General features: G+C 37.9%; 1 protein-coding gene across 4 annotated transcripts in view; it reads right to left on the minus strand.

The window, feature by feature from the left end:
- Nucleotides 1–18397, minus strand: part of IQCM (IQ motif containing M) — a 486594-nt gene that overhangs the window by 395767 nt on the left and 72430 nt on the right. For 3 of the 4 annotated variants that reach the window (XM_047717609.1, XM_047717608.1, XM_047717606.1), the window contains one exon: nucleotides 701–785. In XM_047717609.1, the coding sequence (XP_047573565.1) occupies nucleotides 701–737 (37 nt within the window). In that variant the 5' untranslated portion in view covers nucleotides 738–785. Of the gene's footprint in view, nucleotides 1–700; nucleotides 786–11441; nucleotides 11668–18397 lie in introns of all 4 variants that reach the window. The other variant, XM_047717607.1, reaches the window with a different exon arrangement.

Here is an 18397-nt window from a genome sequence, read left to right on the forward strand (position 1 = left end):
GGCTCGATCCCAGGACCCTGAGATCATGACCTGAGCCGAAGGCAGCGGCTTAACCACTGAGCCACCCAGGCGCCCCAGTAGTCACATTTTTAAAAGTGAAAGAGATGAAATTAATTCTAATAACATACAGTAATTGTTATAGATTTTATTTAAACTATATCCAAATATTATCATTTCAACATTAATCAACATTAAAAATTAATGAGACGCTTTACATTCTTTTTTGTTCTGTCTTCAAAATCTCGTATGTATTTTGCACTTACATACCTCTCAATTCAGATGCTGGCCTTTAATCAAAAATACTTGATCTGTATTTAGATTTTATGAAGTACCAACTTGCAAAAATATATTCATGTGTCCCAAACATGGTTAAGCATTTTCCAATGACTGAATTACCACCTTTTTGTATTGAAATTAAAATGAGTTAGAATTAAATATTCAGATTCGTGGTTTCTGGTCCCACTTCAAGCACTGAATCGCCATATGTGGCTAGTAGACACCATATTGGACAGTACACTAAATTAAAAGTTGCTATAGATCTCTCAAAAGTTGGTTATATTTAAATGAAGGGAATGAGATGAACTTTTACAAGGTACACCAATAACTTTAGTGTTCCAAGGATTAATAACTAACCAAGTTTCCTCAAAGCTGTTAGAGCCCTGCACTGTGTACTGAGTTGTTTCAGAAGTGTGGTACTCACATTCTGCTTCATCAGGCATAGCCTCTGTAGCAACCATGATGGGCAATTAGGGTGACCTTCCTTTTGAAAGCTGGGCTCCAAGTCCCTAAACACAATTACAGTAAATAATGTTGATAATAAATACATATTTTTAGCTATTTCTTTCACCCACTCATAAAAAAAAAATTAGATGAATTATTAACACTTGTTATATATCACTCCTCTGCTGAAAATCTTCCATGCCTTCCCCTCCAAAAGATAGTGATAATAACAGCTAGCATTGGGTGGGGCTCTGTGGTTTACCAAGTTGTTTGTATACATATTACCTTACTGGTTCAGAACAACCTGACAGGAACTATTGTCTGACTTTTGACAGATGTGGAAACTGTAGCTTAGAGATATGAAACAGCTTGTCAACATAAGCTGCTATTTTGTGGCACAGACAGAACTCCAATCCCTGTCTTTAGACCCAGGGCCTATGCAGGCCCCTCTGATTTCTCACTATTTTCCATATAATATTCAATTAATACCTGGCATATACCTTACACATCCTTTCCTTGGGCTTATGCACTTGAGCTTAGGTTGAAGTTAGTCTTCTACCCAGAATGCCCTGTTCTCACACATTTTTTTAAAATCTATGTCCTACCCATCCTTACAGCATAGGTTCAAATCCTACCTCCTTCATGATCACCCCAGCCTCTAGGGATATGTTCTTGTAAACACAGTAGTCATGTTGTCCATGTCTCTCACTTGAAACTTATATACTTCTGTGTAAGGAACCAAAAACAACAACAACAACAACCAAAAAAAAAACAAACAAACAAACAAACAAAAAAAAAACCAGAGTGATAGATATAAATAGAAGTCCTATGTTCCCAACTAAACTCCAAAGCCTTGAAAACCAAACTATACTTCATTCCAGGGCTCCTCAACTCCTCAACCCTGGAGGTCTATTAGAATTGCCTGTGTGGGCGGTGATTAAAAAGATACCAGTTTAGAGTGGGACCTAGGCATCTGCATTTTGTAAGTTTCCCAGATGGTTAGCTGGAAGAGCAAACCCCTGCCTTTTGCCTTGATCTTCATGGTTTCCAGTTCAGTGCATCCCATTCTGGCAGTGCTCAATAAAGAGCTGATCCATGTGTTTTTTGAGCTGAGCCCTTCCTCCTACATTTGAAATTATCATTACTTCCAAAGGATAATCCAAAATGCATCAAATGTTGCCCCTACAGACAAGGAATCAGTTACACCAGTAACTGAGTACTACTGTGTGCTCACATTGCTTTATAATTAGAAATAGCAATATGAAATGTTTTACAGAGTCCCATGGAGCCTCTTGTTCTAAAACTCTAGATAAAAGGTGAAAGCTGTGTTAAATAATTTTGGAGATTATGAGTAAATTCACAAGCCATGGAGTACCTGGGTAGCTCAGTCATTAAGCATCTGCTTTCGGTTCAGGTCATGATCCCAGAGTCCTGGGATCAAGCCCCACATCAGGCTCCCCACACAGCAGGGAGCCTGTTTCTCCCTCTGACCTCCCCACCTCGTGTTCTCTCTCTCAAAAAATAAATAAAATCTTTAAAAACAAATCCATAAACCATCGGGTCTATGGAAGTCATGACTCTACAGCCACATATTCTTAGATAAAAGGCTCTGACACTTTTCCTCAGCATCTACCCAGAGGGGGGAACATATTAGAACTATAGTTTTAAAATAACAAATCTGGAACATCCAAAAACAGTTAATTCTCAAACTGTCAGCATTATACCATAACAAGAGCACAGACCACATACCTCATCTGCCTGGTTCTACAAACTAACTGGGACAAATTAAAATACTGCACCTCCCTTAGCAATTAACAATCAGAACTCCTCTTCTGGGCTGGCTTAATTACTGTCTTCTTTTCATTTAAATATAGGAAGAAAATAAAGGTGTTTTCTGCTCTGTCATTTTCTTGTTCTGATCGCCATAGAAATGGACTCTTCTCTGGGGTATTTGGCTCCTCCACCTTAATTCAGGTTGCCAGGAGTGTCAGCCTGCATTAAATTGGCTGGCAAGCAAGACATCACACAGCCCTTTTAATGCACAAACCTAGCCAAGCATCCTAAGGGGTGCTGGCATGGTGATGCTCCCGCAAACCCAAGGTGATAGGGGATGCTGAGATAGAAGCTGGGGGTGGAAGAAGCCCCTCACCGCTTTACATCCCCGGCAGACAGTTAGGAAATGCTGAGTCCCTCCTAATATGTCCGTCAATTAATAAATACAAATCTAGTATCTGGGTTGTACAAGGGGTATACCATCTATTTTGGAAGAAAAGACAAACACGTAAGTCAAAATTTTAAATAAAAGGCAAACAACTATATACCAGATGTCATCAAAAAGTCTGTAAGCTAGGGCTGGCTCAGTTGGTAGAGCATCCAACTCTTGACCTTGGGATCATGAGTTTGAGCCTCATACTGGGTGTAGAGATCATTTAAATTAGGGGGAAAAAAGTTCATGAGTTTTGTAAGTAAGTGTATAAACCCATGAGTGCCATGAGTTCAAATGAAGATGGGATCCTTGGAGGCTGAGAAAGTGACCAAAGAAAAGTGTTAAGGGAGAATGAGTGAAATGGAAGGTTAGGTGTAGGGATAACAGTGCCATTTTGGTTAACTGGTTCAGTATAGGCATCAACTAGTTAGAACTGGATGCTGGCCAGCATACCTGTGTGGTACTGAGTATCAGTCCTGCTGATTTAAGAGGAAAAGAGAAGCAAATGCAAGGTGAGAACAGAACGTACATGGTTTGGGGGACAGCAAGCAGTGGCTCTGATTTAAGCACAGGGTTGGACTTTACGCTGCTGAAATGGGCAACAAACCACTGAAATATTTTGAAGCAGGCACTGACATAAGTAGTGTTCTAGAATGTGACTTCCATAAGAAAGGACTTTGTTTTCTTCCCTGCTGTAATCCCAGTAACTTTAAGAGGACCTGGCATTAAGAAGGATTTCAAAACTTGTTTGTGGAATGAGTAATTATGGCAACAGCATGATGGACAGGGATGGCCTACCTTCTCAGGTCTTTTCAGACATATCTGTGAAAATATCCTTCCTCCCCTTCTCCTCCAGTAAGTGCAACTCAAGTCTCTCCTATTGGGTTATAGAAAGGCTAAGGGTTTCTAATTCTATTCCCATGTGGATAAAAAGCAAACAAAAGTGGAAACAATATTTCCCTTCTTTATCTCCTTAGCTTGTCCTTCCAAAGCAGATGACTGATAAGACTTTGTCATGGTGGGGCGCCTGGGTGGCTCAGTGGGTTAAGCCACTGCCTTCGGCTCAGGTCATGATCCCAGGTCCTGGGTTCAAGCCCCGCATCGGGCTTTCTGCTCGGCAGGGAGCCTGCTTCCTCCTCTCTCTCTGCCTGCCTCTCTGCCTACTTGTGATTTCTCTCTGTCAAATAAATAAATAAAATCTTTAAAAAAAAAAAAAAGACTTTGTCATGGTACCCTGCATAATTAAGGATCCTGGTGAAAAAAAAAAAAAAAACTGCCCTATGGCATTCAGCAGGACTTGAGGAAACATGTCATGATCCAAGGATCTAAACAGGCAGTTTCAACAGTTGATAGAGGGTGCATAAGAGCAACCTGACCTTCAATCACACGTTACTCCCTTCTCATTTCTCCATGTTAGAAATTGCACCTATATCCATCCAGTTGCCCAAGTCATAAAAGGTTGACTCCTTCTACATTTTACTTATCACATCCAATCCATCAAGTCTTCTAAATTTTAACTTCAAAATATATCTCCTTCTCCTCAACTTCCCTCTCCCAGCCACAGTCATTTTGTTCTTGGAATGCTGAAACAGCCTCCTAACTGCTATCTTAATTCCCACTCTTATCCTATTCCAATTCCTTCTCCACACAGCAGGAGTTGTCTTCTTAAATGTATATCAGAATGTATCATTTCCTTTCCATGACTTCCAAATGTATTTAGAATAAAACCTAGCTCTTTGCTTTGGGCTTTTCTCTCTCTTGCAACTGAGTAAATATGGATGAAAGATATAGGACTAATATCCCACAGCTCCATCAGGAACTGAGCCAAGGGACTTGCTTTGACTTTTCTTAGCCTTTACTTTCTTCATTTGCAAAATAAAACTATTGGGTAAGAAGACCTCAAAGGCCCCATTACTTCCTAAAATCTATTTTTACGTTGCTTTTGTAATGTATATAATTCTAACTGGCTCCAAATTTCAAAAACTGCATGGTTAAGAGTTCCCGTCTCCACCCTGTCTCTCTCCACTTTTCTCTGTTCTCTGGAACTTGGGAGCAGAATATCCAAGAAAGTGTCCTAGGCCTGACCTCTTTCCATCATGTCCCTGGTTACAAGCCTCCCAGTGTACTTCTCAACCCTTGGCCATGACGGTTGCCCTCTCATATTTTGTCCTGTCACTTGTCTTCTCATAAGTGTGAACCCTCCTCCATTTTTTCTCTTTCAAGTCAACAAGGACCTTTAGGTCATTTCCCAGATTTGCTTCCTGACTTCTCTCTGTCGAGACTCCTTGTTCCTCTGACCAGACACCAGATATCCTGGCACCAAACAACAGGAAGGAGAAAAGAGAAAGAAGTACAGAACGGAACAAGTCCTCACTAGGTCCAATGTAACAGAGCCAATACTAGGCATCCATAATGGATAAAAAAGTATACCAGACAATAGGAGAATAAAAAACTTACAACAGTAGAAAATTATGAACCAAATAATCAGATGGCCATAAAATGAGTCGGAAAGAAGATACTTTATGAATGCATGATCATTAATATCAGCTAAGTTGGGATCCTGGGGAACGTGTGTTAACAGTGACAAACACACTCCTTTCCCGGCACAGAAACCTCCCTCTGATTCTCTAATTAACTTGGGTGAATACACTTCTCAGAGCCAGGAAGTGGGAAGGAAAAAGACATAATTGAATCATTAGGACATTGTTCCAGCTGACACAAATATCAGAGTCTCAGAGCACTGTGGAGAGAGCAAAGCTGGATTTCAGTCCTGATTCTGCCATTGCCCAAGTGTGTGATCTGGGCCAAACCACTTAACCTCACTGAATTCTACCTCCTTTCTGAGCTCCTGTCTATAAGTTAAGGACTTAAAATAGACACACAATTTTTAAAAGAGGAGCTTCAACCTATGTTTAAAGGAACTCTTCCTCAGAAGTCAATGAGGACAACAGATGAAAGCCTTGCTGTTCTGAATGAGGAAGGTCTCTGAGCTTCTCCCAGTATGGCTGTCACTGCACCAACTCCAACCCCAACACTATCAGATCAGAAATACCCAGTAGATGACTTCATAGGGGCCTTCTGGATATAAGTTTCAACCTCATAAAACAGATGCTATGCTCTATTTCCTTGTGTGCTTGCATGGACACTAACACTAATGAAGAGAACCCAAATATTCCTAGTTTTACATAAAATAGTTAAAATTTTAAGTCACAAAAGAAAGCTATTAATTCCATCTTAATTCTGAAGTCATGAGAAAGGAGATGCTAAACTGGGAAGACTTCACACATGATACTTTAAAATACTCTTTAGCTAAAACATACACATTCTTTCCCATTTGACCTCAATGTGTACAACTGGTCCTTCTGAGCCATATTCAATAAGCTATAGAGTCTTTCTGAGATCTCACCTTCGGGTTTTGATAGACAGGTATATAAAATAGGATCTGGCAATACATGAACATGTACACTGAAGGCCACTGAGAATCAAATCTTACCAACAGAAGATGGGCTGGCATTGGCAAGATAAGACTATCATTCCATAGTGCTTAACCGGAGTAACTTGCGGGGAAAGGGAAGCCAGCGATGTCAGATAGAGCGTATCTCAGTAAAGAGATCAACTACTAGAGGGAACTGAAATACCAACATTTAGTCCTGGTACTTTCCAAAATTATAAGCACAAAAATAACACATACAAAATAAATAACTTTTACAAATCAAAGAAAAAGCCAGACAATCTATTATAAAAGTAGGCAAATGATTGCAATAGACACTTAGCAAAGGGGATTTTCAAATAAGAAATCAGCATGAGAAAAGATGCTCAAAACTCGTCAGTCATTAAGGAAATACAAAGTAAAACCACAAGTGCCACACCCCCAAATGAATGGCTTTAACAAAATCCTAAGTGTTGGCAAGGATATGGAGCTACTGAAATATTCATTTACTGCCTGTGGGGAGTGTAAATTGATAATCTTTGGAAAACTATTTGGCAGTGTCTTCAAAACCTAAATCTGTATCTAGGTATGGCTCGGCCCTCCCACGCCCACCAGAAACACTTTACACTGTGTACTGAAAGCCACGAAAGAGAATGATCACTGCAGCATTACTCTGTAACAGGTGAAAGCTGGAAGCAACTCAACTGTCCACAGACAGTAGAATAGATAAATCACAAGAGTCATACAATTGAATGTGTCTCAGCAGTGAGAATGAACTGCTGTACACACAGACATAACTGATTCTCACACACATAATCTTGAGAGAAAGCATAAAAGAGGACATACTGTATGCTCCCATGAATATAAAGTTGAAAAACAGGCAAAACATTAATGGTAACAGAAAAACAGAATAATGGTGACCTTTGGTGAAAGGGTATAGTGTCTGATGGGGCACAAAGAAAGCCTCTAGGGTACTGGTAATGTTTATTTATCAGATGGTAGTTACATGGGCGGGTTTACTTTGTGAATGTTCCTTGAGCTGTACACTTAGAAATTGCACGTGTTTCTGATTACATGTTATACATCAATTTAAATTTATTTAACAATACATTTTAAGGGTTTTTTAAGATTTTATTTATTTATTTCAGAAAAGAGAGAGCACGCAAATGGCGTGTGGGGATAGAGGGAGAGGGAGAAGCACTCCCACTGACCAAGGAGCCTGAGGCAGGGCTTGATGCCAGGACCAAGAAATCACGACCTAAGCTGAAGGCAGCCATTTAACTGACTGAGACACCCAGGTGCCCCAAATTTTAAGTTTTAATATTAGGGTTTTTTTTTTCTTAAAGATTTTATTTATTTATTTGACAGAGAGAGAAATCACAAGTAGGCAGAGAGGCAGGCAAAGAGAGAGGGAGAATCAGGCTACCTGCTGAACAGAGAGCCTGATGCAGGGCTGGACCCCGGGACCCTGAAATCATGACTTGAGCCAAAGGCAGAGGCTTAACCCACTGAGCCACCTAGGCGCCCCAATTATTAGTTTTTCAAAATAACCTACTAAAACTCTGAAAACACTCCTCTCATCATTAGGATAGCTTTATTTCTCCTCTCTTTCTCAAAAGAAAAATAAAGCATAGAGCTTTGTTAAAAGCCAATAATAGCTCTACTAGTCTAAGCCCAACTAGGAAAGGAACTAGTTTTTTTTTTTTCTTTCATTTGTGTCTTCCATAACACCAAGCACATGGCTAGCCAAGCAATAAGAACCTCATAAAAACCAGTTGCTTTGAATTCCTGCAAGAAGTCCTCAATCATTATAATCTGCTTAGTTTTCAAAGTTATTAATATCAATTCAGAAATTTTACTACTACTAAATTTTCCATGTAATGTGTCATGATTTTTTGCAATGTGGCTAATGGACTTTATTTTTTTAATGGAGTTTATGGTATCTAGTGGGTCATACTAACCTTAATAAATGATCAACAAAGAAACAAATGATGATGTGCATTTACGCAGGGGAATTTCATGGTGCTGCAACCAAATATGGTAGGGGAGGCTGGCCAAAGTCCCACGGGCTGGCCATTAGGAAAGGCTTTCTCAAAAAAGTAGCATTTGTGAATTGATGGCTATAGTGTGAAACAGTTTCTTAGGCAAGGGGTGGGGAGTGCCTTCATACATTATCGTTTTTACTGCTTTCAGCAGCTGCGGGAAGTAGTTAGGATTTCATTTCACTGCCTAAAGAAACTGAGGTTCAGAGAAGTTGGACCAACTTTTCCACGTTTCCCAGATAGGATGGGGATTAAGGAGTGCCCTTGTTGTGATGAGGATTGGGTGATGTATGGAATTGTTTAATTTTATGCACCTATTACCTTGTTAGAAAGATCCCAATTATCCAAACGAGAAAAGGAGCTAATTGCTTTGGCCCAGATTGTGCAGTAATCATACACACAAACACACACGCACACATGCAAAGTGGTTTCCGAAAAGCCTGCACTATCCCACATTTTTCTTGCCTCAAATTCCCATTCAGTCTTTCAATTCAACCTCAAGAAAATGACAGAAAGGGGTGGAGGAGGAGGTAATATAGAAAGTATGGCTTTTCTTGAATGAAATGTTAAAAATACTGGAAGTTACATCTTATAAATTTTATTTTGGTGAAATTTGAGTTGGAAACATCAGATACAATACATGAGTACAGGAACAATAAAAAAAAGGTCAGAGTGCCTTATTTCTTAAGTACTCTATTGTATCAGAAATGCTTTCAAAATATCTTAGGAAGATTCACATGTCAATAAATGCAGTTATGCCTTCAATAATAATTGTGGCATGTTGTGACTCTGTTTTCTTATGACTTTCACAGATTAAAACTGTGCTATTATAAAAGTACATTCTCTCAGCTATTAATCACACATGCCTTAAATAGAAGACATTAACATTTTATAAATAACAATAAAGAGTGAAAACCGGATTTAAAAAGCAGCTCCTGCTGAGATGTTTGGGACATTATATAAACAGTTAAAGACAACAATGAAAACACCATAAAGTTAATTACCACAAATTAAATAAAATAAATTAAAAGCCAAAACTGTTAAACTCTTTAAATGGAAATTGGCTGTGCTCAGAAATACTAGTTGATATCCGAGATGTTACCCAGAAATTTGAGCAAAATCCTGAAATACTGTAAATCCTGGCATCTACTTTCAGATTTCTTCTTTCTCGATTACCTTGTAAAAATACTTATGGGCTATGAAATGGTTTTGGAGTTTATTTTAAAACTGGAAACAATCTTAGGAGTTGCCTTCTTGTTAGCCCATCATTTTATTGGAAAGGACACAGCAGTCTGGGGATGTACAACTTAACACTGGGTTTGTCAATGAACTGGAACCAGAATTCGGGACTCCTGGCTCCTCCTAAAGCACAATTTTCCCTAACAAAACTCCTTCCAGGAAACAGTATACTTTGATGAATTCTTTCATGCCTTTACTTTCTACCTCCTCTTTGAATCAGTCCCTTTTTTTCCTACCTTGTTCTAATGGAGGCAATATAACATGGTGGTGAAGAGCAAAGATCTTAGGCTCGAGCAGGCCTGGATTAAAGCCAAGGGCTTTGTCACTTCCTAATCATTGACCTTGGACCTCAGCGGACCAATTCATCCCAGTTTGCCAAGTACTTTCCTGTTTTAAAAATGAAGGTCCTGAGTCCTGACAGCCACCTCCATCCCAGATAAATGAGGTTAGCTACTTACTTAATTCTATAAGCTTGAGCTCTTTTATCTGTAAAATAATGGATAATAACCATTCTTATGCTTCATAGTGCTGCTAGAAGATCAAATGAATGAATAAATATATGAAAACATTCAGCATAGCTCCTAAACCTGGCCCATGGAAGCCCTCATTTCCATATCTGTCACTTCTAATTCTGCCTCTCCATGTTAGAGATGTAGATCTGAAAGTCTTTAAGACACAGATAATATGTAAAGCCAAGAGACAGAATGAGTTTTCTGAGAAACAGGGCAAAGAGTTAATTTGTGGAGAGTGGGACTAGCACAGAAATAGAGAGTCCAGTAAGAAAGAAGGAGCATGTCTTCAAGGCCATATTGATCAACATTATCAGACCAGAAATGAAGGAAATTCAGGGCCATGGCATGCATGGAAAAGCTTAGTAACTAATTCTACTCTTGAGTCTACAAATATATGCAGATTCTACAAAGGATTTTTTTTTTAAAGAAAGAAAAAGGAAGTGAAGATAAAGGATAGAGGTATAATATTTTATCTATTATATGGGATAACTTTAGAAACATGAAGAATCCATCATTTAACATGTAATTATTAAAAGTTATATGTCCAGGGTGCTTGGCTGGCTTAGTTGGTTGAGCGTCTGCCTTTGGCTCAGGTCATGATCCCAGGGTCCTGGGATGGAGTCCTTCATGGGTCCTTGCTCAGCAGGAAACCTGCTTCTTCCTCCCCCTCTGCCTCTCCCTCATCACTGTTCTCTACCTCAAATGAATAATAAAATATTTTTAAAAAAATAAACTGGGGGCACCTGGGTGACCCAGTCAGTTAGGCGTCTTCTTTCAGCTGGGATTGTTGGTCCCTGGGTCTTGGGATGGAGACCCACATCAGGCTCCCTGCTCAGTGGGAGGCCTGCTTCTCCCTCTCCCTCTGCCTGCCACTCCCCCTGCTTGTGCTCGCTCTATCAAATAAATAAATGAAATATTTTTAAAAAATAAAAATAAATAAACTGAACAAGAATTAGTAACATGGGACTAAACAAACTAAGAAAATGATTATAGTTTGTGACTCTTGTTTAAAACATTGCCAGTTCTCTAATGTTTGGTCTTGTCGATTAAAAAAACTTTCTCTTAAGGAAACTATGACTCTGGAAATGTAATAAAGTATGCATTTGTAAAACAACAACAACAACAAAAAGAAACACGAAGAATCATCAAAAGAGACAAAAAATATCTATAATTACCATATCGCTGATACATACAGTACCATATCTAGCATTTATATCTCACTAGGGGAAAAAAAATCTCTAAGAGGAGTAACACATAGAACAATAAATGCCAAGACACTTATCTTTTCCCACCAATATTTGGTTGAAGGCTTTTCCCTAAGGTATGAGACAGGCAAAAATAAAGTAGGGATCTTCAGAAACCAGAAACAGAAAATAAATGCACGGTGGTAATGTGATGGAAACTGAAGGTGCTGTCCTAAATCCTGGATGCAGGCAGAGGCTACATGGAGTTCAGCTGCAGTGGGATACCCAGATCTCTGCACAATTCCCATGTCAGGTACAGGATCAGGGCCAGGCTCTGCCAAAAAAAAAAGCCACCAGATAAGAGGCGGCAGAAAACAAAACTTCCAAACCATTGCTAGGAGTATGGGCTTATCAAAAGCTCTATAACTGGGGAGGCAGAAGATACACATGTAAAACTACTAGGACCTAGCCAAACCAGCCACTGGCTTAGAGACAGGATTTGAAATATCATCAGTATTACAAGGGCAGAAGTTCCAAGGAACCAATATAAGACATGGTTCTGGAATGGGAAACACTGTGTCAGCGACAATATTGTGAATCAGAATGTGGTGGGTATAGAAGTAAATAAAATATAAAAATATAAGAAAACTTCTCCTCCACATAACCTTGAAAATTTTTATAAAATAACTTAAAAATTAGAGAACACATGTCCAAAACTAACACTAGGAAAGATAGTCAATAAAATCAACAACTAGAATAGTAAGTCACTCCAAAGGAAAGGAAAATGATAAAAGAATATGAAAAAGAATTTAAAATAAGTAGGTTAAGACTCCACCAAAAGGGGCACCTGGGTGGCGCAGTTGGTTAAGCATCTATCTTTGGCTCAGAGCATGATCTCAGGGTCCTAGGATTGAGACCATTCTGGCTCTCTGCTCAGCGGAGAGTCTACTTCTCCCTCGCCCTTCCCCGTGCCCGTGTGTATGATTTCTCTCTCTCAAATAAATAAATAAAATCTTTAAAAAAAAAAAAGACTCTATCAAAAGACAGAGAAGGAAATAATGTTCTTTTTAAAAAATTTATGAAAATATGAAACAAAGCTGTCAGAAATAAAGACAAAAAAATCAGATCCCTTGAATAAAATATATTCTTTGAAAAAATTTTATAAGGTCAGCATGCAGAATAAAATCTAGACTAGATACAGTATAAGGGAATCAGTGACTTAAAAGATAATATTGAGGAATTTCCCAGAAGATAACAAAAAGAAATATAAATAAAAAGATGAAGTAACAAAACATATAAAACATAGATTGAAAGATCCCAACATGTGTATAAAAGAAGTTCCAGGGGAAAAAAAAAAGAAAAAGAAAGAAAGAAAGAAAGAAAGAAAGAAAGAAAGAAAGAAAGAAAGAAAGAAATGGAGATAAAGCAATGTTTGAAGTGCCAGTATTGAAAAATAACATGAATCTTGAGATTGAAACTACACTCTGGATGCCAAGCAAGAAAAATAAAAATAAATCCACATCTAGACACATCCTAGCAAGCATCAGGAATGAAGAGGAAAGACTCATCTGTGCTCATTGTCTCTGACTTCTGTCTTCCCATTCTATTTTGAACCCACTCTCATCAGGCTTTGCCCTCCCTACTTCATCTAAACTGCTTTTAATGGACTCTGCGATGTGCCAGCCAGAGCCTCACAAAGAACTTACTCCCCAGCTGTTGGAAATGCTCCAGGAGAGAGCTCTCAATTAGGATCCTTCCTCAGATTGCACTGGCTAAGGTATCACCTTGTCCGAAACCAGGCCCCTTTCCAGGACAGCCCACTTTCAATGACAAGTCAACGAGAGGCTTGTGCAGGTCCAGACACCTCACCCCATTGCAACATTAGACCTCCCCATGGGATTTGTTGCAATCTTCACTAGAAGGCATCAAGATAGACCAATTTCCCCAAATTCCTGTTTCCCTCCCTCCCCTTCCAAAGATGACAATTCCAAAAGCACTTCCTAACAAACCTCTTGCTTATCTCCACCTCAGACAGAGTCTGTCTCCTGAAAAACACAACCTTTTATTAAGGTTTTATTTTATTAACCTGCCATTCCTTTTATCAAGGTCACTGATGACCTTCATGCTGTTAAATCTAATTGCCGATTCCTAGTCCTTATCTTGGTTCACCTATTAACTGCATTTTATACATTTTGTCACTGACTCGTTTTGTTTTGTTTTGTTTGTTTTTAAGATTTTATTTATTTATTTGACAGCGAGAGAGAGTATAAGCAGGGGGATCGGAAGGCAGAGGGAGAAGCAGACTTCCCGCTGAGCAGGAAACCCGATGCAGGGCTTGATCCTAGGACCCGGGGATCATGACCTGAGCCAAAGGAAGACACTTAACCAACTGAGCCACTGAGGCATCCTATCATTGACTCATTCTTGAGATATTGTCTGCATTTGGGTCCTAGGACCCCCCCACTGTCCTAGACCTTCTCTTACCTCCTCCTTAGTGTCTTTTGCTAGCTCCTCTTTATCTTACTAACCTCAAAATAGCAAAATGTCCCAAGGCTTAGAACTGGAATCTCTTTTCTTTTCCTCCACATATATTTACTTTGTTATTTCATCCAGCCTTGTGGCTTTAAGTACTATCTTTGTGTTTATGATTCACAAATACATATTTTCAGCCTGGTCCTCTCTCCTTGGCTATTTCATATGCCCATGTAAGTGTCATGAAATCATCTCAAATTTTACATGTTGAAACTGAGTTCCTAATTATCTTCTGATCATTTTCCCAACCTCAGTAAATGACATTCCACTCTTCCAGTTATCAAAGTTGAACAACCATCCCTGACTGTTTTTTTTTTGTACATCCCACATCCTATCCATTAGCTAATCGTAAGCCAGCAATCCCTCCAAAATATATTCAGAATCTGATAGCTTCATGCAAACTTCACTGTTACACTCTAGTCCAAACCATCACTATTTCTCACCTAGATTATTAAAGTAACCTCTAACTGGTCTCATTCTGCTCCCTACCCCTATCCTTCAATCTATTCTCAACCTAGCGACCAGAGCTATCCCACTAAAACCTAAGTCAGATCATGCCATCCATTCAAACCCACTGATGGCTCATACAGGCCTACAGTATCACTTATGTCACTGATCTAATTTTTACCCCAGCCCTTTGTTCACTCTCCCAGGGCTACACTGCTTTCCTGGTTGCTCTAGCCAAGCCAGGCTTGCCCCCAACCTCAAAACATTTGCATTTGCTATTTGCTATGCCTGAAATATTCTCCCTCAGATCTCCACATGGTACCACTCCCTCACTTCTTGTAGGTGTATACTCAAATGTACCCTCTGAGTAAGGATTTCACCAGCCACCTACATACAATTGGGATCCCACCTCCCACAACACTCCCTAGCCCGCTCCTTGATTTACTTCCTCCTTAGCACTAATACTATTTAGCAAACTATGTGTTTTCCTTATAATATGGCAGAAACTGCTAGCTGATTCCCAAATGTGTTTTCTCTTCTTCCTAAGCCCACAGCTGAACTACTTTTACCAGGTACCCTTGAAGTTAAATGTGAACAAGTGACTGCATCCTAACCATGAGAATATGGGCCAAAGTGGTGAGTGCCACCTCCAGGCCTAGTCCTTAAAAACCTCCCATATGATCCTCCATGCTCTTTTCCCTCCCTAGCTGCTAGAACATTGGTGACCACAGGACAGCATCAGAACTAACTGTTAAAGATGACAGAGTCACAAAGTAGAAGAAGCCTATACCTTGGGAGATCCCTAAGTAGGAACATCCATAAGAGACAGTGTGAAAAATAAAAAATAAAATCTCAAAGCATTAAGCCAGTGATAATCAGGGGTTTAATTTATTACAGTGGCTGGCTTTACCTTAGCTAATATATTGACTGGTTATATTGTAAGATCTATGAGTGCAGGATTTTTTACTAGTTTGTATACTGATGAATACCCAGTGCCTAGAGCACTCACTGTCAATCAATAAATAGTTGAAGGATAATGAATAAATGAATAAAAAACCCATAAATTCTCACAGAGAAAAAATAGGCTATATAGAAAAGGATGACAACTTTGGCAAAACTTCTCATCGGCAATGATAATTGACAGAAGACAGTATCTTAGAACATCGGAAGAAAAATAACAAGAAACATAAAATTCAGAATCAATCTAAACTATCATATAAAAGTGAGAACAAAATAAGGACTTTCAAAAATACTAAGTCTAAGAAATTTTCACACACACACCCCAAAAATGAGTGGTTAATGGACATACTATAGGAAGAAGAAAGTGAGCCCAAAAGCAATGAATAAAATGCATTTGATATTGTTTATAAATTTAAATAACTATTACCTACAAAAACTTATGAGTAGTTAATATGGATTTTTTTTATGTGGAACTAAAATTTTAAATAAAATAACCAAGAAGGGAGTAGGGAAGTTCAGAAGGGAACAGTTTTCAAAGTCTTAAAATTTCAGGGCCTTTGTCCTGCTTAAGAAGAGAATAAAGAGGGGTGCCTGGGTGGCTCAGTAGGTTAAAGCCTCTGCCTTTGGCTCAGGTCATGATCCGGTCCTGGGATGGAGCCCCGCATCGCATTGCATCAGGCTCTCTGCTCAGCAGGGAGCCTGCTTCCTCCTCTCTTTCTGCCTGCCTCTCTGCCTACTTGTGATCTCTGTCTGTCAAATAAATGAATAAAATTTTTTTTAAAAAAAGGAAGAGAATAAATACACTGAATAATGTTTTAAGAAAAAATTACAGACAAATATTTCCACTAACATGTCAAGGATAATTTCTAATAGAATGGCAATACAAATGCATAGCTCTGAAACTACCACAGGAATCTTATAATAATTACTGAAAACTCCATCAAGCCAAAAGAAGGCAAGAGAAGAAGGAAAAACCAAAGGAAAAAATGGAAGTTAAATGGAAAACTAAAATAAGATGGTAAAATAAATATAAATTCTTAGTAAGTGCCATAAATACAGATTATAACTATCTCTTAACAGAAAAAGATTACAGAATAAGGTAATACAAATAAAATTCAACTAAAGTGTTGGTTATAAAAGATTGACTTAAAACCAAAGAACACATAAAGACTGGAAATTTATGAAAAAATATTTACCCACAAATAATAATAATAATAAAAAAAAGCCATTGTCATACTAGTACCACCAAGCAAAAACAGATATTAGGTCAAAATTATTAATAGGAATGAAGAGGTACACTAAGTCATGGTTAAGGAAACAGTGCTTCAAGAAGCTAGGATGATCATGAATTTATATAAACCTAACAAAATAGCTCCAAACTTTCAATCAATAGAATTACAAGGAAAAAAATGTTAAAACAATTGGACAGGGATATTTTAACATACCACTATTAGAAACATAGATCAAGTACATACAAAAAACTAAGGATGTATATTTAATATTAGATGCTTGATGTAATATATATTTTTAGAATCCTCCACAAATAAAAAATAGACATTTTTCAAGTACATATAAAGCATTTAAAAAATTTTTCCTTATACTAAATCACACGAAATATCCCAATAAATGTTAAAAATCTGAATAATACAATTGTTACAAATCAATAGTAAAAATAGTTTTTAAAAGTGTACTCCTGAATAACTAATTGGTTAAAGAGTAGATCAAATGGAAATTATAAGATATTTAGAACAGGGAGTAAATGGAAACACAACAAATTAAACCTGTGGAATGCAGGCATAATATCCAGAAGTAAATTTATTTTCTTAAATGAGTTTATTAAGTGAAATAAGTATTTAAAATCATTATTCAACTTTAACACATATAAAGCAAAAATTATTAAATTCAAAGAAAGTAGAAGAAAGAAATTAATAGAGACATTGGTAAAAATGAATATAACCAAAAACAACTGCAGAAAATCAAACAGTAGAAACTGTCAACAAAACAAACAAAAAATCCTTTGTGAATATTGACAAGATATACAAGCCTCTATGTACCGCAAAGAGAAAGACAAAGAGAGAGGTATGGAGGGAGAGAAGGAGAAGAAGAGGAGGAGGAAACAGAAAAGGGAGGGAGGGTCAGAGGGAGGACAGATGGACAAATAAGTAATATTATGAACAAAAGGAAAAGGTAAAGAGGATGGCAAGAAAAGTCTAGATTTGTTAAGGTGCTGGAGGAACCAAGGAGGCCCAGGTAAGGCAGGAAAATGAGGAAGGCTCAAATATCCGAGAGTAGTATGAAGGCACTGAATCCTATATGGATTATGGAAGAAGAAATATAGAAGAAATCACAGAAAATAAGGAGAAAAGACCACAGAAAAGAGCATGAAACAAGTGAAGAGTGGCATAAGGTAACCATATGCTAGTTCTTCAAGTATTTTCCTTTCTAAGTGAAAAACTAGCATTACATAAAATAAAATCAATTTAGAAAATGACTTTATTAAGAACTATTTATACAAGATTATAATAGAGCAGAAAGCTGAGGGTGCATTTAATTGTTCTTTTATACATCTGAGTAGCTCATTAACAGAAATCAAGGTATTCATTAAGAAAGCACAGCTGATCTTCCTCCACAGAAAATTCCCAAATCCAACTACCCACTAAGAGTCTGGCTTCTGATTTCATGTGTTAGGAAACACCTTTTAGGTATGAAACATTGATCATTTTGTTTCATTTTTATTAAGTAAAAATAATATAGAAATCACCAATGAACTCAGTGTGTTGTATTTATATATTTTATTTACATGTATGTATTTATGTATATTTGACATTTCTGAGATAAATCAAAACAGTAGGTTAGGCAAAATTGTGAAGTCAGTCAAAAAAAATAAAAATCAGTGTTTGCCTAGATATTCTTCCAGAAATGTTCTTTCCCCTTGGAGATATTTTTCCCTGCACGATGCTCTAGAACTATGCCCAAAGGCTTTTATATTTTAACAGGAAAAACATCAAGCATTGATCACTTACCTTTAAGGAATGTATATAAGAAAATATCAGATATTAGCAGCTGGAGGACTTTGTTAAACCTTGTAAAACAAGATTTCCTAGTAATCCCTAAAATCACAAAAT

This window comes from Lutra lutra, chromosome 2, assembly GCF_902655055.1.
Source record: "Lutra lutra chromosome 2, mLutLut1.2, whole genome shotgun sequence".
Lineage (NCBI taxonomy): Eukaryota > Metazoa > Chordata > Mammalia > Carnivora > Mustelidae > Lutra > Lutra lutra.